The sequence below is a fragment of the Meriones unguiculatus genome, chromosome 5 (assembly GCF_030254825.1).
Source record: "Meriones unguiculatus strain TT.TT164.6M chromosome 5, Bangor_MerUng_6.1, whole genome shotgun sequence".
NCBI classification, from domain to species: domain Eukaryota; kingdom Metazoa; phylum Chordata; class Mammalia; order Rodentia; family Muridae; genus Meriones; species Meriones unguiculatus.
The window spans coordinates 51,981,069-52,003,642 of record NC_083353.1 but is presented as its reverse complement, the minus strand read 5'-3'; the positions used below and the strand labels follow the sequence as shown (position 1 = coordinate 52,003,642).

Sequence of the window (22,574 nt, the reverse complement as noted above, 5' to 3'; positions counted from 1 at the left end):
GTGCCAGGAGCCAAACCCAGGTCCTTTGGGGTCCTGTGGAAGAGCACCAACCCATCTCTTCAGTCCCTGACCTAGCCTCTTTTGTGGAGAAACAGCATTGTAATTATAGTTGGAGATGCTGACATCCCACAGTGAACAATGTACACTGTAGGTCTCTATCCCTGGGTCTTCTTCATCGGCTTTGGGACTTTTTTCTCAGGCCCTTGAACACGATATATCTCCTTTGGCTACCATCCTTTTCACATGCTGGATGCCAAGTGGAGAAAGGGAAAACCCTTCTGTATTAACAGGAGGGAAAGAACACAACTCCTGGGCATGTCTAAAGAAGGGAGAAGAGCCTGCCGAGGTAGGACCTTTGTTGGATACAGAGCCAAATATAGACAGCTATCACAGGAACAGAGGAGGTTAATGGGCAACTGACATCCACCCCCTCCTTGGTCCCTCCCCAGAATCCTCTTTTGAACCTGTACTGCCCACTAAAGCTTTCATGTGAGTGTGCCAGGGAGTAAGGGAGTGTGACCTAGAGTGCAGGCAGCAGCATGCAGACTCTGGGGAACAGGGACACAGCCAACTGACACTCAGCTGAGGAAGAATAAAGGCACTGGGGCGCTGTGCTGCTCCCTCACCAGCTCGTGGTAGCCAGGAAAAAAATAAACAGTACAGAAAGCAGCAGGGAGAGACAGTAAGAGCCTGTGAGACACCAAAGTCCAACAAGACCTGTGTGGGTGGAGACTCCAGTCCCTACCCACAAGCCACTGAGACCTGAGGCATCCGGCTGCCACTTACTGCTGTAGAGAGTCGGGACGCCAGCGTCATCTCCAGGTTTCCCTTCAGTCCCACCAGGGGTGGGACCAAGGTCAGCAGTTCTTTAACGTCACTGAACACTGGCCAGTGCTGGAAGAGAAGGAATAAGATGGGGCCAGCCTGTTGGCACAGCTCTGCAAATGTCTGCAGATGACCTTCCGTCAACGACCTTGTCCCCACCCCACACCCCACCCCGAGAATCAACCTGTGAGACCAAGTAGTGTCCTAAATGTTTCTTGTTTTATTTTTGAGACAGGGTCTCACTATGTAGCCTGGGCTGTCCTGGAGCTCACTCTGTAGACCAGGCTGGCCTTGAACTCACAGAAACCTGCCTGCCTCAGCCCCTTGGTGCTGGGATGAAAGGCATGCACCACCCCATACCCAGTTTAAGTGGTTTAAAATGAAACACAAAACAGGACATGTTAAAAGCCATTAATCAAATCATCAGCAGTGGCCTCCAGCAAGCTCCTTCCTGCCTCCCATCCTCAGAGGCCAGGAAAAAGGCAGGGCTAGACTGGAGGCCGACGGTCTTGGTCCAGCCCAGCCTGAAAACGTGCTGTTTAGTGTGCAACTACAGTTATGTAGACATTGGAGTGAGACACCAATTCGGGGTGTTATTTCTCCTAATTTGGGAAGCCTGGAAACACTTGGCAAACTAGCTGGTGGGGGCGCTTTGACATCGTCTCTCAGTCACCACCCTGCTGGGCCCCGGGCTTTCCAAAACAGAAAATTCCGTTTGATGGAGACCGCACATCTCCTTCAAACATAACAACTGAGAGGCAGAATAGGAGGGATGTGCCAGGAAAGCTGGCAAAGAGAGGAGATGTTTGTGGTGACAGAAATCACCCCACCCCACCCCACTCCCCATTAAACACCCACAGATCTGATTTAAGTAGGACCTTGATGGAATAAGATCTTATAGGGTCTTAGGTCTAGGCCTAAAGATAAATTCCTTCTTTTCTGCAGGGGGCCTGAGCTCCAGTCTTCCATTTTCCCCAGGTGAGAGTAGGGAAAGGTACACAAACATGTCACCCCTGGGGAAAGCAGGAGTCACCCCCAGGCAGCAGTACTCTTGGGGGTGTCCTGGAGAGACGGAGGAGGAGGACCAGTCAGAAGCTCTGCAGAAGTCTTATCTCTGTGTTTCTTGTCTGTGTAGGAGCAAAATGTGGACTTAATGTGCCTAGCTTTTCAGTACTGAGTCTGAACATTTTACCCTGTTCATAACATATTCCCTCTTGAAAATGATGTATCTGCATTTGACCACATTCGTGCATTTGTTTGGCTATTTGATGATATACAGACATTAGCCCTTTAAGAAATACAAGCTATTTCCTGCTTCTAGACAAGGACTATGTCGGAGGCAGAGGCCCACCTGCAGGGGCCCTCCTTATCAGTCCAGCTACTGCCTCCCCGCTCTCTGCAGCAGGGGCCTCAGGCCCATGAGCAGCCGCCTATCAGCCCTGCACACCCCGGGGCACACACCAGCCACAGCACCAACGTACATACTCCTACCCCTGGCCAGGGTTGTCTGGCACACCCTGTCCTTTCCTTGAATGTCCTCTGCCCCAGCCCTCACCCACCGTCCTCTGCCTCCCCCACAGCCTGGTGCACAATCTCTCTGCCACACACGAGGCCAAGCATCTACTAAGCCCACATCAGAACAAACTCCCTTCTCTCCGACTTACGCTCTCCCCTCCCTCAGTGCCAGGAACTCCTGACTCAAGTTCCCATCCTCCCTGTCACAGCTCCACGTTGTGCCTGCTGGTGCTGCCCCCTCTCCTGCTGGGACAACTGAAGATAACGCACATACAGGGACAGGCCTGCCTCTGAACTGTTCTCTGCCCTCCATGATGCTGCCCTAGCTCCCTGCTGGTCTCCCTAACGACTCCACCATGGCCCCATTTCCTTCTTCTGACCCATTCTCACTTTTGACTCTTCTCTCTTTTTACACACACCCTCTCTCTCTTCAAGGCTGGACCTACTTCCAACAGCCAGTCCTCAAAGAGGGGCTGAGTTAAGAAGCTCATGGGTGGGTGATCCCCAACCCTACAAGACTGGTACCCCACAAGCAAGATTAGGGCATAGACATGCACAGAGAGGCAAGCATGTGGGGCACAGGGGGAAATGGCATTACTGGCAAAGGATACCAATACTGCCAACACCCACTCTCAGGCTTCTAACCCCCAGAGCCATGACAGTGTCAACTTCTGTGGGGTATACTGCCTGGCCTCCGCCACTCTACAGCAGCCCTGCCAGACTGAGGCTGATGACAAAAGGGACAATGTTGATATCACACATCACCCAGCTCCATGACAGCACTTTCTCCAGGCCACAAGACCCTTTTGGCTGACTGATGCCCTGTGTTCATCAACATCTGCAGGATCCTACCCACCTTATGGCGGTAAGCTGACTGCACTGGAACCTCAACTCACCATCTCCAGACTCCTGCCTCCACCTTGGTCCTGTCTCCTGCCCACATCCTGCTCTGCCCACTAGAGTTTAACCCTGTGTCCCCCCTAATCTGACTTCAAGTCATCCCAACTTTTAAATTCTGCTATTGATCTCTCAAACGCTTTAAAGATGTCCGTTCCTGATGCAGGCAGGGTAGGAGGGTGTGTGGGAGGGTGAGGTTTATCAGCAGTGGTAGCCGGTGGTACTGGGGGAGAGCCTCCCTCACTCTCTCCTCCCCCACGCTGCTGATACTGCTGCCAGGATTGAGCTTTGTGACATAAATATAATCACGTCACCCAGGCACTTCTGACCCTGCACTGCCAACTCCACTCCTGAGTATGCACCCCACTCGGGTCATTAAACTTGTTCAAGAATGTGGCTGGCAGCATCACACTTCGTGCACAGCCAAACACCAGCATAGGCTGTCAGAGGGGCCCTTCTGGGCATTGTGGCTGGGCAGGCAGTGGTTAAAGCATCCCCACCTGTATTTTACCATCTATTATGGACCAATCAGAGAGTCTGCACAAGGCTATGCTATACTCCAGCAACACTAAGGCAACACTCCCTTTAAGCAGAATGCCAAGCCCCTCTGCCCTTAGTGTGAAGTCTGGCTCCTGGCAGAGTAGACAGAGGTCCTCACAGCTAGCAGTGTCTACACTCTCAACAGAAACCACCCAATGTTCCTTTCTCCACAAACTCCCACTCCTACACATCCACAGACCTTACTCGGGCCTCCGCCTGGAGCTCACACCCTCCCACAGTGTAGAAACGGCTACACTGTCCTCCAAGGTCCACTCAAATGGTCCTGTCCTGTTCCCTCTAGAGATCCTTGACCTACAGGAAGAAGGAGCTACCTCCTCTTCACACAGACTGCTCACCACCTCCATGTGCTGCTCAGTCCTGACTGACTGACAAGCAGACCTTCTGGGAGCCTACAGAAACTGAAACACTGGGAGGAGGGAGCACACGGCAGGCCGGGGATGGATGACCTCATGCTGTACAGGCTGGCAAGGCTCAGTCTCTGGGGATTAGCCGGGTAGCCTCAGGTAGGGGCAGAGGACATCACGGAAGAAGGCTGCACAGACTCTCTAGGAACAGACGGATCCCAGAATTCTGAAGACCCAGTGTCCCACTCCCTGAGGTGAGCAAGCACGTGCCCAGAAATCACTGACACTCACCGCCAACTTCAGGAAGCTGGACACAGGCTCCCAGGGAAGCACTGTGCATCGCGGAGGGACTACTGAGTATGTGCAGGACACGAAGACACCATTGTGGGTTGAAAATTCAATGTAATTTTGAAGAATAAAACAAAACAACAAAAACGTTGGGGCTGGGATGGAAGCCAGTGGTATTGTGCATGTCTGGCATGATTCCATGCCCAGCATCACAACCACACACAAGTGATTGTATGACACCACACATACATCTGTGCTTATACGCATACCAAAGTATAACTTTGGTAACCACCGAATTCATAGACTGCAACCCTAACTCCCAGGACCTTCAGATGCAGGTGTTTAGTGACCGTCCTCAGAGGGGAGCTGAGCTAAGGCGGCCATGGGTTGGCAAGCTCCAGTCTTACAGGACTAGCAACTCACAAGCAAGATGGGGGCACAGTTGTGCAGAGGGGGATGACCTGCGAAATACATGGCCCTATTGGATGATCACACCAACCCTGCCAACGCCTTGATCTCAGACTTCCAGCTCCCAGAACCTTGCCAGCTTCTGATGGGCATCCTTCCTCCATGACAGATACTTAATCCAGTTTCCCTGAAGCAACCCTTAGCTCCATAACACAGGCTGCAGGCGACAGACAGAGGAACTCACTCATCAACATGCTGTCTCCTAAAGCAGACTCAGGGTGCCTGCCAATGCAGGGAGACGATGTCTCTCAGCAAATACCCTGCCAGATGGAGGCTGCTGCCCCTTGAGGGGATATCTGGGGGAATGTGGGACTCCCATGCCCTGTTCTGTACCCTTCCCTTCCTCCAAGGAGCTACGCAGGGACTCTAGAGAGGTGGGTGTGTTGTTCAGCCCTGCCCATCACCCAGACCACAGAGACCAGCAGGCATGCACCCAGGCACCGGGTCCTCACAACCCAGAGAGGCAGGTGCTCTAATTTTCCCTGATTTACAAAAGAGAAAATTGAGGCAGAGAGGCATTAAAGACTCCTGTATTGAGTAGCAGCAGAGCCCAATAAGCTCACAGTGTGTCAGGAAGGAGATATGGGCTGCTGTGGGCTCACAGAGGCGGCCTTTCAAGGCTGTCAAATGCCAATGTTGTGACTCTTAAGACGCTGGGAGCCCAGTGTGCCCTCTCGCCAGCACGGCTGACACTGGACCCCAGCTCAGAGCTGCCACCCACGGGGAGCCCCTGACTCCCGCCCTCCACCCTGTCTGCCCCTTCTCCCCCTTGGAGCCCTGTACGTACTTGAACAGTATTCATCACCAAGCCAGCCGTCATCATGCCCAGGCCCGACAACAGTATGGGTATGGTGACCTGGCATGTGGTGGTAAGGACGGACTCAGGGAGGACCCCATGAGGGGAGCGGGTGAGCTCGCAGCTGAAGCCCCGAAGCTTCTTGCCTTGAAAGCGGAACTCAAGGCTGAGTTGAGTGACGACCATGGCTGGGCCCCAGTCGAGTCTGTCCTCTCTCCTCCCTGCCCACCAAGGCTCTCTTCTGCAGAGGTCCACACAGACAGAAGCTTTCCAGGAAGCACCACAGTGGGTCCCTGAGAGTCCCTTGGCTGAGGGCCAGAGCAAACAAGGCCAGGCTTGCTCAGAGCCTCATTCAGGAAGCTGCCAGTGTCCTCTGTCCATTCCACTGCTCAGGTTCTCCTTAGAGTGTGGCTGTGTATCTGCCGGGACCTCCCTCTGCCAGCCTGCCAGAGAGGCTCACTGTCCCTCAGCAGCGACCTTGACAGTGTCCAGTAGTCCAACCCACGCTAGTCAGGCTGGGCAGAGACAGAACCCACGCAGAGGTCAGCACCACCCTCTGTACCCTCTGCACATGTGCCATGGGCTGCTGGCTGAGAAGGGCCAGGAGACAGTTCCAGGGATACTCACCCAGGCCCACATATGGGGTTCTATCCTGCAAGGTCAAGGACCCTCTGGGAAAGCGACACCTGTAATCAGCTCTATGCTGCTGTCCATAGAGCTCACGGCCATAGTATAAGCCTGTGCTCACAGAAGCACTGTGGCCCTCCTCTTCCTCAAAGGCCTGGAAGACTTGTCTAGCTGTTTCAGCTTAGGACAATTAGAACAGGCCTTGCTGACCCCACCCTTGGCCCAGAAGGAAGGGCCCCCACTGGGAAGCCGCATTAGAATTTCTGGGTGCTGAGGGTGCTCCCCGAATATGCTATGGGCCAGAAAGAACATTTCCAGGCCTAAGAGCTGACAGAATACAAACTGAGGACCCCGCCAGCAAAGGTGCCACGCTGAAGGTCTGACTGACGCCCACTGACCCAGGGTCCCACTGACCTCGGAGTCCTGGCCTCCCCTTTGTCCCATGCCTACCGCACCACCCTCTTGAACACCTTGCCTCCTTCTCCTCTCACAGATCAGCCATCCCATGCTCAAGTTCAAACTCCTTTATCTCCCCAGACAGAACTTCCTCACTAGCTAACTGCACGCCCCCACCCCCCCCGCCCCCAACAACCTGCCCCGGAAATCCACACTGCGTCTTCACTCGCTCTCTTCTGCTCATTTGTCTGGAGTTTTAAGCCTGTCACAGGAGCCAGACGTGCAGGCTCTAAACTTTGATCCTGGTTCTGGTGGGCCATCTCTACATATCCTGACTACTTAGCCAGCAGCCACAGCAGAGGAGCCGCCATAGGGGCTGGTTTCTGGGCCTGTCTGTCTCTTGGCACGCTCATCTTTGAAAGCCAGGAGGACAGACCACAAGGGGAGGCTGCGTGCAGGTGAGGCACCTTGGGCAAGGGTGGTGCGCGTGGCCGACAGGTGCTGCCATTGAGATGCTTAAGCTGAAGATCAGTGACCACAGTGAGTGGTAGGAGAGGAGCTTCCAAGTTCGGGACGCTGAGCCACACAGCTGCCAAAACTGGACCTCGGAACCTTGTCTGTGCTCTAGATTTTCTTCACCCCAGATGCTCCAGCCTCCCCACTAGCCCCAGCCTCTTCTAAGCTTCCAGACTGTTCCTCTCAGCATACTGTCAGGAGCAAGGACCCTCAATTCCCCATTGTTCCTGGTAGTTTCTTCCACAGTGCCTCCGTCAAGACTCGCACTCCGTGACCCTCTGTCAGAAAGGCAAGTTGAGCCCAGACACTCTCACTGCGGCCCTACATCCATATGTTGCCTTCTAAGCTTTCCCCCATCTGTCCCCTCAGCTCCAGCATTGGGGACCATCTCAGTCATGACCTTGTGGCCCCTCACCCATCTCTCCCAACAAACCAACGCTCCATCTCCATACCAACAATCCACACGGGCATTCGAATGAGGTACCCTCGTGACATGAGAATGGCGTGCGAGCAATTCTCATCTGAAACACACCCACACCTGAGCCATCTCTGTCCTGGCACACAGCCACGCTACCCTGTACACCCGGAAGGAACTTCTCATGAATCCCTCTGCCACCCTATGTTCCTTACGCCTTTGGCTGGCCTCAATAGTGATTGTCCTTGTGGCCAGCTGAGGTGCCTCTTGATCTCTGAACCCCACTAGTTTCCAGCCAAAGCCTCACAGCTCTTTACCCAGAATCCCTAAGTGCAAGCAAGTACCACAATGGCCCTGTGGAAGTATGAACAGGAATACCTAACCATTCTTCCCAAGCAAGGGCTGGTCCAGGCAGCCCTGCTGTGGTTTGAGAGCAAGGAAGTCACTCTTGACCACACTCTACAAAGCCCTGTCAGTGGACAAAACACCTCACTGCATCCACAGCTAAAGACACCTACTTTTTGCAAATGAGGGATTTAAAACCCTAGGAAGGCTCACCTTCAATCACAATGTGCGCTGACACTCAAGAAAGACAAAGGCGGGTCCCCACCAGCCTCCCCACCACAGAGGTACAGTTTAATGGGAGAGCACGCACTCAGCATCCACCCGGGCAGCCCTCCCTATGGTCTGCGATCTGTGGCTTGTTTAAACACGCACGAATTAGTGTGAAACAGCAGACAGGAGGACTACAGAAGCTGCTGGGGTCAGGGCACTGGCTGGCTTGAGACAGCCCCCGCAGGTTAGCACTGTGCTGGCTGCCGAACACCAAGGAGAACCATCCCCAGACAGTCAGGTCAGCGTTTTATGCTGGTCCCGGCACCTTCCACAAGGTCACTGTAGCTCGGGATCATACATCTAAACAGAACTCATTGCATCATCACACAACATCGGTTTCCTGAAACATTCTCATCGGTAAGGAAAGAGAAACAACCATAAACTCACCAACCTCAGAGAAACACAAGAGAGGAGAAAGAGGGAAAGAGAGAAAGGGAGGGGAAGGGAAGGGGAGGGGAAAGGGAGAAGTGATTGTTTAGGGGGTTATTAAAACCAAATGCTGAAGTGGTCACCTTTGGTGGGCAGGATACAATGACCCGTTTTGATTTCCGTGTGTGCTGACTATTGTAATCACTTGCTTTTAGGACCATTAAGCTTTCAGCAGAAATAAATAAAAGCGTGTACTCATGTGAGAAAAAGTGCTTTCCCGGGAAAGCTGAGAACAACATACATCAACACGGCTTACTGGGTCACAACACAGACGTCTCAATGTGATTTTAAAAATAGTTCCAGCACAGTGGAAAATCTCCGAGCCTGACTGGGCATCGTTCGGATCTGGGTCAAGCATCAAGTGGCTTGCTGGGTGACCTTGCACAGTCCTTTGCATCCCTGGGCCGCCAGCCTGTCCTAGAGTCCTGGACACTTGGGACTGGGGCCCGTGAGAAGCTCTCAAGCGTTAGGTACCATGACTCCCTGCCCCCTACTGAAGGTATAGTGTGGTGAGCGAGGCATGTGTGAGGTCAGGTCCTAACACAGCAGGGGAGAGCACAGGGCTTTGGCACACCTGTGACCCACCCTAGCTTTCTGAGTCTGATACCACTCCCGAACTGTGCATCAACCCGGGAGCAGTTTCCGGGTGCCATGCACTGGGCAGGACAGCCTAGCTAGCCTTGAAAACATCCCCGCTGCTCAGGCCTCAGACATCAGACTGAGTCCTTCATTTTCCGATTTCCTTTATTTTCCGGTTTGAGCCAGCAGAACCCAGGGGAGGAGGTGAAGGCCTAGGGCAGCTCTCAGGTGCTCTTTTCCCTAGGAGAGATTCAGGTCTCCTCCCCAGTATCTCCTCTAGTGAACCTTGGACCATCCCCCCCACCCCCTCTCCCTAGCTGTCCTGGCATAGTTCAGCTGTTCTCTGTCTGGCCTTGCTGCTATCTGGCACAAACAAATGCATCTGTTGTCTCTCCCCATTCAGTCATGAGTGCTGCAGGAGCGCAGCCTGTTTGTCTATCTTGTTCACCACGATCCTGTGTGGTGCCTGGCTTGCCCACACACAGTGTATGTTGCCAGAACGAATGAACGAATGAACAAACAGAATGGCAGAAACAACAAGGAAAAGTAACCTGGTCAGGGGACCCTGGGGTGTTAATCAGCAGGAAAGCACTGGCCTCACATGATCATGGCCCTTGCTGCCATCCTCAGCACCACAAGACAGAAAGGAAGCCCCTGACCCTTCCCACAGGCAGAGTGATGACAATGAACTGTCCCCAGCACTTAAGCCAGAAGGGCTTCTAATCAGGAGTGTCCCTGTGGCTCCCGTTCTTGTGGGAAAACTCTCCGACCAACTGCCCTCCTCAGCAACTGGCTCAGGAACACACCTTCCTCAGGTCCCCTGGCAAATGTCCTCTATAGTGAGGGGTCCAGGCCTTGAGCCTGCCTGTCCCTAAATGATGGCTTCACTCTGCTAGCCCAAGGGACTTGCCAAGAAAGCTCTTCTGCCTTCCTAGATGGCTCCACACGCATGTGCTGGCAGCCCTCTCCCCAGGCTGTGAGTGTGGGAGAGTAGGAAATGCTGTGTCTCTTGCTCATCTGGCTATAGGTACCAGAATCACTATCTCTATAGCCTAGAGTGGGACCCCCGCCTCACCAGTGGGGCAGGAGGGGCTCTCCAGTCAGTTTCATGCAGGAAGGATCCCAGGATGACCCAGGGCATCTGTCTAGCTCTTATGTTGCACGCATTGCTAGCTAACTGCAGGAGATGGGCTCACAGCAGCCAGCTGCAGAAGAGCCTGCTCCACACAAAGCCTGCCCTCTCTGCTCTCTTCTTATAGAGCCTCCTCCTCTCACCCCAAGGCTGTTCTCAGCCACAGGGAGAACTATCCTGACTAGTTTTTCTCAGGGTGGAGCAGCAAGGTCTGGTAGGCACTCCCTGGTGCTCCTACCAACTGGCTGGACTTGTGAGCTGTATGAAAAATGGCGGCCCCAGGGACATGCTCTCCACCCCCAATTCGGTGAGTACTGCCCAACACAGGTTCAAATCAGGCCTCTGAAGAGTGAGGCTCGTTTCCAGACTTAGGAAGGATGAGGACCCTGCTGTACTCATCCTTGGAGAAGGCCAGCCTGGCCTTTGTCCAAAGCTGGGAAGAAAGAAAGGATTTGGGATGGGTAACCACAGTGTTAATGAATTCCCATCACTAAGAACCTACTCACGACCCCCCCATCAGTACTGAGTGAGTGGCTGCTGAGAGGTACCCTATGTACAGATGATGGTGGGTCCCACAATCCCCAGCCATGGTGGGCCTTAGCACCACAGAGTTCAGCAGAATGCACTGTACCTGTCCTAGCCCACAGGAGTGAAGGTATGACATCCCCCTCCCTTGAGGTCCTTTCTACATACCCTTAATGGGCAGACAAGTTACTGAGAAACCTGCAGAGAGAAAGAAAAAAAAATGAGACACTGTCTTACAGCTCTGAAAGCTGGGCCATGGGAATTAGATTCCTGAAAATGGCAGCATGATCAGGGGACCACACCACCCCTGACACTGTGACAGCACAGTTTCTGACCTCTGGAAACATTCATGCATACATTTTAATTATGCCCATGCCTTTTGCCAAGCAGCCTACTCCAAATAGTCCCTTCTATCCCATACTTCTACAGTTTGTCTAAACTGAAATCAGTAAGAATCCCTATGGGAGCCCTGTTCACTGAAGCAGGCCTGTGTCTGTCTCTCCCACAGCCCCTGGAGTGTCTGGATGACCACCAACTGTCCACTGGCTGCTGTCCTGTCCTACACAATGTACAGCTTCAATGGCTAGCCACATACAACATCTCCCAGAAGCCCCAGCCTGCGACCCTTGTTGCACCCTAGGGTTCAAATTTATATCCTTCAAATCCCTCATGGCAATCCGTATTTGTTTTGTCCTTCCTACTCAGGCTTGTTAATCAGAACTCACGAAAATGTACCTCCCATTTATATTCTTCAATGTCTGTCTGTTCTACTCTTAGAGGAGGCTGGGATAAGAACCCAGTTGGGGACGGGAGATTGTTTTGACTGCCCACTCAAGTTCATGGCTTTGGGGAGAGGGACCCTTGCTCCTTTGACAGCTCCTGAAGCTTGTTCTGTATCTTCTCATCTAAGCATCCCCACCCAAATTTCAGGCCACTGTGTCCCACTCGTCTAAAGACTCTGACATTATTGTCTGCTCCCTGCTTCCAAATAGTAATTCTGCTGGACTTTAAGGGAGACAGATGGAGTCTAGCCTAGATGGGTGAATAGGTGTTCCCAGGAATGCCATTTCCCACTATTAGGCCAGACACTGGAAGAGCTGTGTGTCAATAAATGGAAATTATTTCATACATGATTTTAATATGTCAGTTAAAAAATTAAAAATTGGAGGAAGGGGGGATGACCTAGCTGACAACTAACAAGGACAACTGAACCTCAGCTCTGTAACCACGTGGAAGTGAACTGATGACAGTGAAGAGCCAGGCCAGAACCTTGAGCAGAAACCTGGGTGCCCTGTCTTAGTGTTTCTATTGCTGTTGTAGACACCATGACCAAAAGCAACATGGGGAGAAAAGACAGAAAATTTGATTTCATGTGTCTAGGTAACAGTCCATCACTGAGGGAGGGCAGGACAGGAAGTGAAGCAGGGCAGGAATCTAAAGGCAGGAACTGAAGCAGAGGCCATGCTCAGCTGGCTTCCTGATACACCATGAGGGGCCGCCTGCTTGGGGTGGTGCCACCCACAGTGGGCGCTCCCCCCCCATTAATCAAGGAGGCGCATGCAAATGTATGTATAAGGCAATACCGCACAGACTTGCCCACAGGGCAATCTGATGGTGACGGGTCCTCAGCTGAGTTTCCCTCTTCTCATGTATGTTTAGGTCTGTGTTGACAAAAGCCAACCAGCACATACCCTGTGCCTGCCCTTCTGGGTTAGAGAACCAGGAGCTAATAACAGCTGCCAAGCTTGAGGTTTTATGTGACACCACAACAGGAAACTGGCACACAGACCTGAGCTCTGCTAAATCTATGGATGCCTACAGAAAGCCTTTGCTCTTAAACGTTCCCAGTTAACACCAACTGGTTCGACAAAACAACTTCCGAAACATGCAACAAGAAGCTGAAACACTCCCTCCCAAAACAGGACGCCCTCCTCCTGCGAGTCCATCAGCTCAGCCCTGGGGTCCTTGTGTGCGCCTGTGTGCACCTGTGCCAGACCCCAGAGGAAGGCAACGGTAGAAGAGAGTGCTTGAGGAGGGCACAGGCTCTGAGCTCATTTAGGAAGGGAAAAGGGTTGATTTCAGTTTGTGGCTCTGGAATTCTGGGAGCTCAGTGCCACGCAGTCAGCTTCTAGGCCTCCATAGGCTACATTGTGTCACGGTGGAAAGGCAGAGAGAGGAGGCGGGTACACGTAGAAGGTACACATGGAAGATAGGATACATGAGAAAACCAAGGAGGCTAAGACCACTTTATAACAATCTGGACTTGGGATAACCGAGCCATTCTGAGAGAACTACATTAATGCCTTTGTGATCAAGTACCTCTCGACAAGCCCTCTCACCACCACAGTTACATTGGGGACCAAGCCTCAGCATGAGCAATGATGGGGACAAACCACATTCAAACGCAGCGTGTAAGCAAAGAATATCAACCAGTAAGGGGATGTGTGTAAGCAAAGCATATAAATAAGTACGGAGATGCCCATTATTCAATGTAAACCACACCATAATGCACATGGTTGCTGCCTTTGCCACAGACCCCAGAATTGCTGCTGCCTACCACTGATGCTTTTACACAATCCCTCCTGCTGCTCTGGGGACCAAACCTAGTGAACCCAGCTTGCAAGCAAAAGCAGCAAAGCCTCTGGGATCAGGTGGTCCTGACAGGCTCACCACCATGGTCTTGGCAGACTGCACACAAATGAATCAGGGGCCCCATGGACAAGGGTCTTTCTAAGAACAGCAGTGAGGAACAGGGGCCAGGGTCAAGCAGTCACTCAGGCAGTGAGAACGGAAACATCCAGAGCCTTAGGAGAGAAGGGTCCTGGACCACAGACACTGTGAGCTTTAAAAAGTATGACACTGTAATCCACTAAGATTTAGCCAGCAATAGAAATTAACATGTGAAATGGAGTTTCTATCTAGCAGTTGTGTGTGTGTGTGTGTGTGTGTGTGTGTGTGTGTGTGTGTGTATGCAGGTTCTCTAAGGCCAAAGGAAGATGTGGGTGTCCTCTATCACTCTTGGCCTTATTTCTTTGAGACAAGGCCTGTTGCTGAACCTGCAGGCTTGCCACTTTGGCCAGGAGAGCTGAGCTCCCAGGATCTGTCTCCATTCACCAATTCTGGGTTTATCTGGGTTGGAGGTGCACCTGCAGCTTTGCACAGCTTCTACAGGTCTGCACTCTCACCCACGGAGCCGTCTCCCCATCTCCTGGCAGACTGTTAAAGTAACCTGCCCGCAAGGGTTGGGAAACGGGTATCCCTACAGTTTTCCCTGAACTGAGAAGGAGATGTGGGGACAGCCATCCAAGCCACAGGCAGATCCCCAGACCTGGCAGTTCTGCTTGCAGCAGTAACCCAACTGACTGCCTCAGGTGCGTGGGGCACTGCTCCTTAAGCTCACTCACGGCAGCGTTCGATAGTGAGGCTACGTTAAGCTGTTACTATAGGCTGGACTGTGTCCCTCCCAGTGTAAGTCCTGGAAGGCCAAGGCTTGGGACGTAATTATTTCTGGAGACAGGGCCTTTAAAAGAAAAGCGTCAATGAGGTCACTGGCACGGACCTAATCCAACATGACTGGTACCCATAAAAAGAAAAGGACACCCATGGGAGGCCTCGGAGGGACACCACCTTGCAACACCTTGATACTGGGCTTCCAGTCTCTGCAATAAGCAAATTAGCTTTCTGCTCCTTACTCCCTCACTAGAACAACATGAGACAGGAAGTGGTCCAGTGAATCTAGGTGGACCTGCAGGCTGGAGACAAAGGTCCCTGAGCCCAGCCACTATCCTGCTATGCTTAACTTGGGTTAAACTGAAGAAACGTCACCCAGCACATAGAAAAGGTAGTGTATACAGATAGTTCCCATCCCTTCTGATGACCTCACCTGCCCACTCCCTGTCAGGTTCCCCTGCCCCCGGCTAGCTGTCTTCTCACCTGGAAATAGTTCAGGAGCAAGCCAGCCCAGGATAGCCCCAGGCCTGCAAGCAGGAAGGGTATCAACACTTGGAAGCCAATGACCAGGTGGCCCTCCCTACTTTGCTCGCCTTCCAGGGATTTGGCGTCCACGGTTTGGCTCTCAGAGACCCGTGGATGTCCATCTTCGGAAGCCTCTGAGAGTCTTGCTGCCCGATTGCTGGCTGGTGGCCCCAGCTCCTTTGGCCTGCCACAGCCTTCCAGCCTCCGCTGTCGGGCCTCTGTCCCTTCCATCGGCACACGGCTGAGCCCAGCAGCCCTGACCTGGGAGACACAAAGTGACAGCACTGAAGGGTAGAACTCCTGACTCCCCAGGACCTCAGACTCTATACCTGGCAGCCATCATTCAGAGCTGGCCTTTACTGCCTCCAACACCCCAATTTTCTGCAGTCTAATGTCACATGCACAGGCCTGAGGATGAAACACACCCATCGAAGGATTTCTAAACTGCATTGGTGTCAAAAAAGTTGAGGCTCTCCCTCAACCAGCCAATCAAAAACCTGACCCGGTGCTGATGGGGAGCAGAACACTTATGGACTGGCTTCTATCCTCAATACCAACATACAACATGAATAGTGAATGAATGAATGAATGGACACACAGCAAGAAATACAGTCAGAACATTTTTCAGAACTCCGGGAAGTTAGCCAAGGCTTATAGCAACCCAAGGATTATCAGGAACACTGTGACCTTCATCAGATTAGTGACATTGCAACTCCGTCGGTCTCATTGCCTCTAGCCTGGAAGATAGGTGTCTGGGAGGGTTAAATCTCTCTGCCAACGTGATTAGATTAAGAAGTGCCCGGGCATTGCAGAGGCACGCCTTGTGGAGAAGTTTAAACCTTTCTGTGGGCTGAGGTCTAAGATGGAATAAAAAGAAAGGTGCTTTCCAGACTGCCCAGAAGCAGGCAAGCTCCCACCGGCGAAGCCGTGGGCCTTCCACCATGACAGCTCCGGCCTGTGTGCCCGGGCGCCTTCCCCCATGGTGAGCTGCACTCTGACACCTGAGCAAAAACAAATACCCCTTATGGTGCTTCTGTCAAGTATTTGTTCAGAACAGTGAGGAAACAAACTGACACCCTGCCTTGTGGAAAGGCAGCAGCCAGAGCTCCTTGGCTCTAGAAGAATCCCGGTCCTTGTACCCATATGAAGTTCTGGGGACACTCCCTCTGCAGACTTTCTGGAGACCCCTAGCGCTAAAAACCTCTGAAACAATAATAGACTGATGAAGAGGTTCAAAAGCAAAAGCTGAGGAGTGAGACATCCACAGGGGCAGGAGATGCTCCAAGGTTACGTGGGAACGCACTAGGCTCGTGTCGAACGTGAGAAACAAGTTCAGAAAGTGGCTGACCAGCAGAGGGTGAAGGCCGAGAAGGGGTACTAAGGGCTCTAGCATGGGCGGGGCCTTGGGGGCCCAGATTACCCCTCAGTGGGGACTGTAGATTGTGGTGGTGAGTCATAATGAATCACTTGGCAACAGTGACACACAGAGCACAGAATGGTGTTCAGTGTCTTCAGACGTCACCAGACAGTGGTCACAGCAAGTCCTCCTGAGAGGAGACATTCTCAGTCCCAGAAATGGCTCACTCTTGAGAGAACCCAGTTTTCAACAGCAAACAAGACATAAAAACAATTTCACTTCAGCACACATGAGACAGAGAAACAAGAAAGTACATCTCTGACAGGAAAAAACAGTTAACGGAAAGTGTCCCCAAGAAGGACCAGACACTGGCCTGGAGAAAACTTCAAGGTGGTTCTCTTAGCATGTCCAAAGAGCTCAAGGAAGCCTTTAGCTTGAACTGACAAAACTGGTGGCAGGTGTGCACAACCTTGAAGATGCTCCCCTCAGGCAGAGAACACAAGCCCAAGGCCACGTGCATGCTTCTGAAGGCAGGCCATGGCTGTGAGAACAGGGGGGCAGCCCAAGACAGAGCAGTGGGCGGGGCTGTCTGTCACATGGGGCCTCATGAGGCCCTGTAGGAGGGAGATGGGAATCAGGGCCAGTGACCCTGGTAAGGCCTTCTGGGGCCGAGGATTGCCCAGAACCCCAGAACGCTGAGAAACAATGAGTCACCATTGAAGAATGTGTTGGCCACTACAAGATAATGGCCAACCTCACTGTGATTCCAAAATAGTCCATCCAGTCTTCCCTAGGGGACAGGGATGAGAGCAGATGAATGCCCGTGTGGATAAAAAAATGACCTGTGCCACATGCTTAGAGGACAGCCAGGTTCACAGCATCAAAGGGCTAAAACTAATGTGAACCTAAATGAAGCAACTCTATAAAAGTCATCCAAATTGTAGGCTTTCTCCCAATGCTCTGGGGCAACGAGTCCCATAACTTGGAGGAAGAGAAGTTAAAAAAAAAATAAAGTAATCGAGATAACGAGATCACCACAGGAGCATGGGAAAGCAAAGTGGAGTGGCTAAAGTGAAGGAGGGTCAGACCACCACGAGAGCCTACAGCAGCAGTGCCAGCATCAAGCAGTAACAAATGCAGGGCAAGTGAGCTGCGCGGAGCCCAGGCTGGTTCACACTGGATGGGTGGCTAAGGATGACTTTGACCTTCTGATCCTCCTTCCTCTTCCCCTGGAGTGCTGGGATTGCAGGCATGCACTGCCGTGTTCATGTGGCGGGGGGTTGGGGTGGGTAGAGATGGGGGACTGAATCCAGCACTTTTACCGACTGAGCCACATCTGTTTGTAACCAGTCCACATATGCCAGGAAAATAAGAACTGGACAGGAAAGCTGAACTAACCTAGTGCCATGGCATCACCAGGCAGAAGGCAGCATTCACAGCTGCTAAGTACATGTGGCCAGGAAAGATAAGCCATTAGAGAGGCCCCTGACTATTTTCCAAGAACTAGGGAACCAGAGGTGCAGGGACGCACCAGAGCTTGCACAGGAAACACACCTGCCCGGTTCGACGGTCAGCACCTCAGAAGGCTGAGTGGGAAAATCAGCCCAAGAATTGAAGGTCAGCCCAGGCAACAGAGTGAGCTCTGTTTCAAGACAAAGGGCCTAACAAGCCTGCTGTCACTCCTGCTTGAGCACTAATCACTGAGATTAAGGTCAGACACGAATGCGCTTCCAAATATACTAAGAAACAGGTCATGATGGAGAGGTGGGGCTTTCTCGACAGGCTGATCCAGACACCTGGGTCAGGTTGTGGTTCCTCGCCAAGTAGGTGGTGGATGACCACATATCTACCGCTACTGCGCAGGGAGGTTGCATTTCATTCCTGCTTGAATTTGGCGAGGCTCCTAAAACTATAAACACACACACAAATAGCAGTGAAATTACAGAAATTAAGAAAATGGAAGAATTTTTCTGTTTTCCCTAGGTGTGTGTGGTGGTGCTAGGGAGTTCCAGGATGGCCTGTATAGGTGTCAGAACCCTCCAGTGTTCAAGCTCCTTATATACCACACCTTCTAGGCTGTGACAATGCCTGGCACAAGCCCGTGCTGGTTGTGTGTTGTCAGCTAATATGACGAGCACAGGGCTCTGTTAATATTCAACAGATATAGCTATTTCTGCTGAATATATTCAGGTTCCAGATCAGCTGACTCTACAGACGAGGAACCCACAGACATAGAGGAGGACTGGATCGGCACTTCTACCATGTTGTTTGACACTTTCCAGCCAGTTTTACGGTGAGCAGATTATCGGAGGGGGTAGCTGTGTACCAACTGTGGACATGTTAAAACCATTACAGGAGTTGGATGTACCAATTATGGTTGTAATGAAGGGTTCAAAACACGATGTGATACAGTCAGCAATTAAATGTCTCGGGAAGAATAATATGCCATTCTTAGTGTTTGAGGAACTTGGGCAGTGTGCTGTGCAAATAACGGGATGCAGCCACAGAGGACAGCAGGGAGTCAAACCCAGTCAACACACACAGTATGAATCTAACAGGCAGATAGTTCCAGGTCTCAGAGACGGGTCTTAAAGCTTTGTTTAGGCTCCCTCTGCTGGCAGAGTAGAGTTTGGACATGGGGAACAGCCAGAGAGAAGTCAGAAGGACCGAACAAACAAGAAAAAAATAAATTATAAAAGAAAGCCTTTTAATCCAAAATCATAGATTCAAATTCCTAGAGAGTAGGGAAGATTAAATAGAATAAGAGAGCAAGAGTATCAAAGTTTAAATATACTGCAAGGGCAAAAGTCTGAACACAATTCACAAGACAGTGAATTTAGAACCATCAAGATGGCTAAGCAGGTAAAGGTGCTTGCCACAAAGCCTGACAAACTGAGTTCAATCCCTGGGACCCGCACAGTGGGAGGAGAGCGCTGACTGACTCTCTGAAATTGTGCTCTTACCTCCACAAGTGCACTGTTACACACACACACGAGCAAGCAAGCAAACAAATAAATAAGTATGACTTTAAAACACTTAAAGTCTAGGAGACAGTATCTGGTGCCAATAAAAATCACACAGCTGAGCGTGGACAATGAAAGGTTAGGCAGTTATGGAGTTCACCTGGGCAAAGTGAAGCTAGATCAGAAAGCAGCCAACTGCAACCTGGGGGAAGTGCCTTGCGTCTCCACCAGAAGGACCCAAGGCCTACACACACAAAAGGTCACACACCTGCCAACTGGTGGTGACCATTTGGCCTTGCAATCCTCACCGCACAGGCACATATGTGGGTTCCAGACAGAGCCCTGGCCAGGGCGAACACTGGGGATCAAGTCAGTCACCTAAGCTGGCTCAGCCTAGCAGTCAGCATCCAGCAGTCATCTGTATCAGTTGGGGACATCCTCTGCTGCTGGGGCCTCACCCCACGAAGGCAGCTGAAGGCCCCTCTGAGTCACTGGAAATGTTCAAGTGTTTAATGAGTATAATGTCGCTGGTGTCATTATAAATTAGACAGGTGAACAAGCCAGGCCCCGTAGGACAAAGGAGAGGAGGTGGTGCCTATGAGGAGTGGGCAGTAGATTCAGAAAAACCTCATTTTTTTTTTATTTTTTATTTTTTTTTAGCTCAAGGTATGCAGGAGGCTTGGTGGAGGAGGGTACTGACTGGAAGGTGGGATCCTAGGGTCGACCCAGGGTCAGATAACCCCCTAAGTACACCAGATAGTGTATGGTCGCCTTGAGGAAGTACCTGCTATTCACCAGCCTCATAGTTCAATGCTGTGTGGAGTCCAAGAAACATCAGCCCTGGATACTAGTGATTAAAGATCCTCCCATGAATCAGCTGGCCTTGAAAGGGATGGGACAGGACTGCCTGTGGCCAGGGCCTGACATACCCTAGGAAGCCTCCTTAGCTGGCAACAGGCGTGGTCTGTCACTCAAACACTGAACACTAGCATTAGGAAGCATCGTACTGCCCAGAGAAACTGTCCTTAACACAGGCCTGTGAGCACCTGTTTAGCACTCGGCTACTAGCATCCCTCTGTGAGGCCCGGTTCTGGCACAGCATACAAAATGAGGCTCACATAACCGGGACAGGGAGATTCTAACCAGGACATGGGTGTGCTAAGTTTCTGGGATGGATAGAAAGCCTCTTAGCTGCCCGGTGGGTAGCAACAAGGAAAACAGGTCTGGGCATCATCTCCTTGACTTTATAGCGAACACCCAGTGGGAATGTACAGGAACCCAAACTCAGGGTTAGAATCCCAGTTTCTCTTCTTTGTAGACTTGTGACCTCGGGAGAGGGGGTAACTCCTACTACCCGCTGCAGCGTTCGGATGGAGCATAGTCGAACGCTTTCTCCAGTTGCCCCCTTAGAGGATTTGGTTACTGGCAACCATTCTTGCTCCAAAAATATTAAGAGAACATTTCTAGAAATAAACAGCTCATAAGTTTTAAATTGGGTTCAGCTCTGAGCAGCACGGCTACCACCACTCTGTCCCTCCTAGAATGTGCACCATTCCTTTGTCCAGTGTATCCATGCTGCATAGGCCTCCCACCTGCTGGTTACCCTCACAACAGTTGTTAGGGGAGCGGTGCGGTTGGCCAAGCAACCCTTATTCTAGGTAATAATGGCACAATAGTGTTGGTGACAGTTATATCACAGTCTAGCATTATACGTGTCCTGTCTTACTGGTTGTTCATCTTTTACTGTGCCCTAGTTCACAAACTGAACGCTACCCAGAGGTATGTATGTTAGGAAAACAATCTATATGTCTGGGTATCATTCCAGGATTCGGACATCCTCTGAGGAACATGTTGGTGCCTCCCTCAGATACAAGGAGATTACTATAACCTTCTGTAATGTGTTTTCCTTACAGGGCACCGAGCTTGTCTCCAGACCCCTCTGCACTCCTTTACATCCGTGGTTCTTAAACTACCGCGGTACCAGCGGCATAAAGCCAGCTTCAGGAAGCAGAGAACTAGATATCTGGGTCAGGCTAGAGAGGCTGCATCTCTAAGTGGTCTCTGGCGAAGATGCAGTTGAGAACCCTGAGTTTTTTAAAGCTCTCGAGAAAGGGTCTGGTGGACTGAGGTATCTATCCTCTCAAGCCTGAACGACCTCTAGCTTGGCAAGCCTGGGGAGTTTCCACTGAGCGCAGGTCAGCTCGTTGAGCCTGCTGTGGGATGGGCAGGGATGCTGTCGGGGTGCTGAAGAAGTCAATCATGATCCCCAGAATCAGGCGTCCCGGGTTTCACCACGGGCAGAGGAAAGGGGATAAGTGGGGCCGGTCCCTGCAGACCTTTGGAGCAAGAGAGCCACAAACTGACCCGCCCCGTGTGCCACCCGGCTGACCCTGCGCCCCACGCCCCTTCCGGAGGCCCGTTGGTGCCTCTCTTTCCCTCGGCTTTCCCAGTCCCCAGTCTAGCTCCGGCCCGCGCTTACCGGTCCTCTCCCGGCCGGCGGCGAAGCGAGGCGGCGGGTCGCGCGCTTTGGCACCGCGGAGGCCTGCGGCGGGAGGAAGCGGGAAGGGCGGCCGGTGGGCCAGCCCCGCCCTGCCCAGGCGCCCGGACAGAGGGGCGGGGCCGCAGGGGGCGGGGCCACGTGAGGGGCGGGGCTCACTGGGCGGGGCCAAATCATAGGGCTGTAGCTTGGAAAACCCAGTTTTTAAAGCCTTCCAGTAAGGGTCTGGTGGACTGAGGTATCCGTTTAACTCGCAAAAGGCGCCCAGCTTGGCAACACCGGAGGTTTCCAATGAGCACAGGGCAGTTCGCTGAGCCTGCAGTGGGGTGTGTAGGGATGCTCCCTGGGTGCTGAAGGACCCAATGGCACGCCTTAGGGGCTGGTCCGCTTGAGGGGAGGGACCAAGGGGGATCAGCTGGACCGGGGAGCAGAACTATGAGTAGGACGGGGCCACCGGCGGAGGCATGACTGGGCTGCCGAGCTAAGTGCCACTGACCTCCAGGAGCACACTGCAAGGGCCAGCTTCCCTCAGGGTGCGACAGCTGCCTGTTTTGTTTTCAAGATGACATTTCTAGATGTTTCACCTTTAAGCATTTGGCTATGTGTCGTGGAAGTTCTGTCCTTCAACATGGCTATGATGCTCTCACACTTATCAAAAGTGGTAATTCCCAGTTCTCTGCACCCTTCTGCTACTGTAGAAGGTAAGTCGGGCTGATGGGAAGCGAGGGTCCTTTGCAACCTTCGCCTGCGGGGGTAGCTGTGGACTACCAGAGCTGATAAGCCCTGGGAAACCCAGCAGTGGAGAGCCTCGGTGGACACCAGCTCCTACAATTAATCCTATTGCCGCCTCCCAC

The 22,574-nt window shown here is 52.1% G+C and overlaps 1 protein-coding gene across 5 annotated transcripts in view; it reads right to left on the bottom strand.

Moving 5' to 3' along the window:
- Slc41a3 (solute carrier family 41 member 3) overlaps positions 1-21,831 on the bottom strand; it is a 41,930-nt gene extending 20,099 nt beyond the window's left edge. The window contains exons 1-3 of one of the 5 annotated variants that reach the window (XM_021639291.2): positions 21,703-21,831; positions 14,862-15,164; positions 787-894 (exon numbers count right to left, since the gene is read on the bottom strand). In XM_021639291.2, the coding sequence (XP_021494966.1) occupies positions 787-894; positions 14,862-15,134 (381 nt within the window). In that variant the 5' untranslated portion in view covers positions 15,135-15,164; positions 21,703-21,831. Of the gene's footprint in view, positions 1-786; positions 895-5,685; positions 6,126-11,034; positions 11,127-14,861; positions 15,165-21,702 lie in introns of those variants that run through there. The other 4 variants (XM_060383748.1, XM_060383747.1, XM_060383749.1 and 1 more) reach the window with 4 other exon arrangements.
- Between the last annotated feature and the right edge of the window lie 743 nt (positions 21,832-22,574).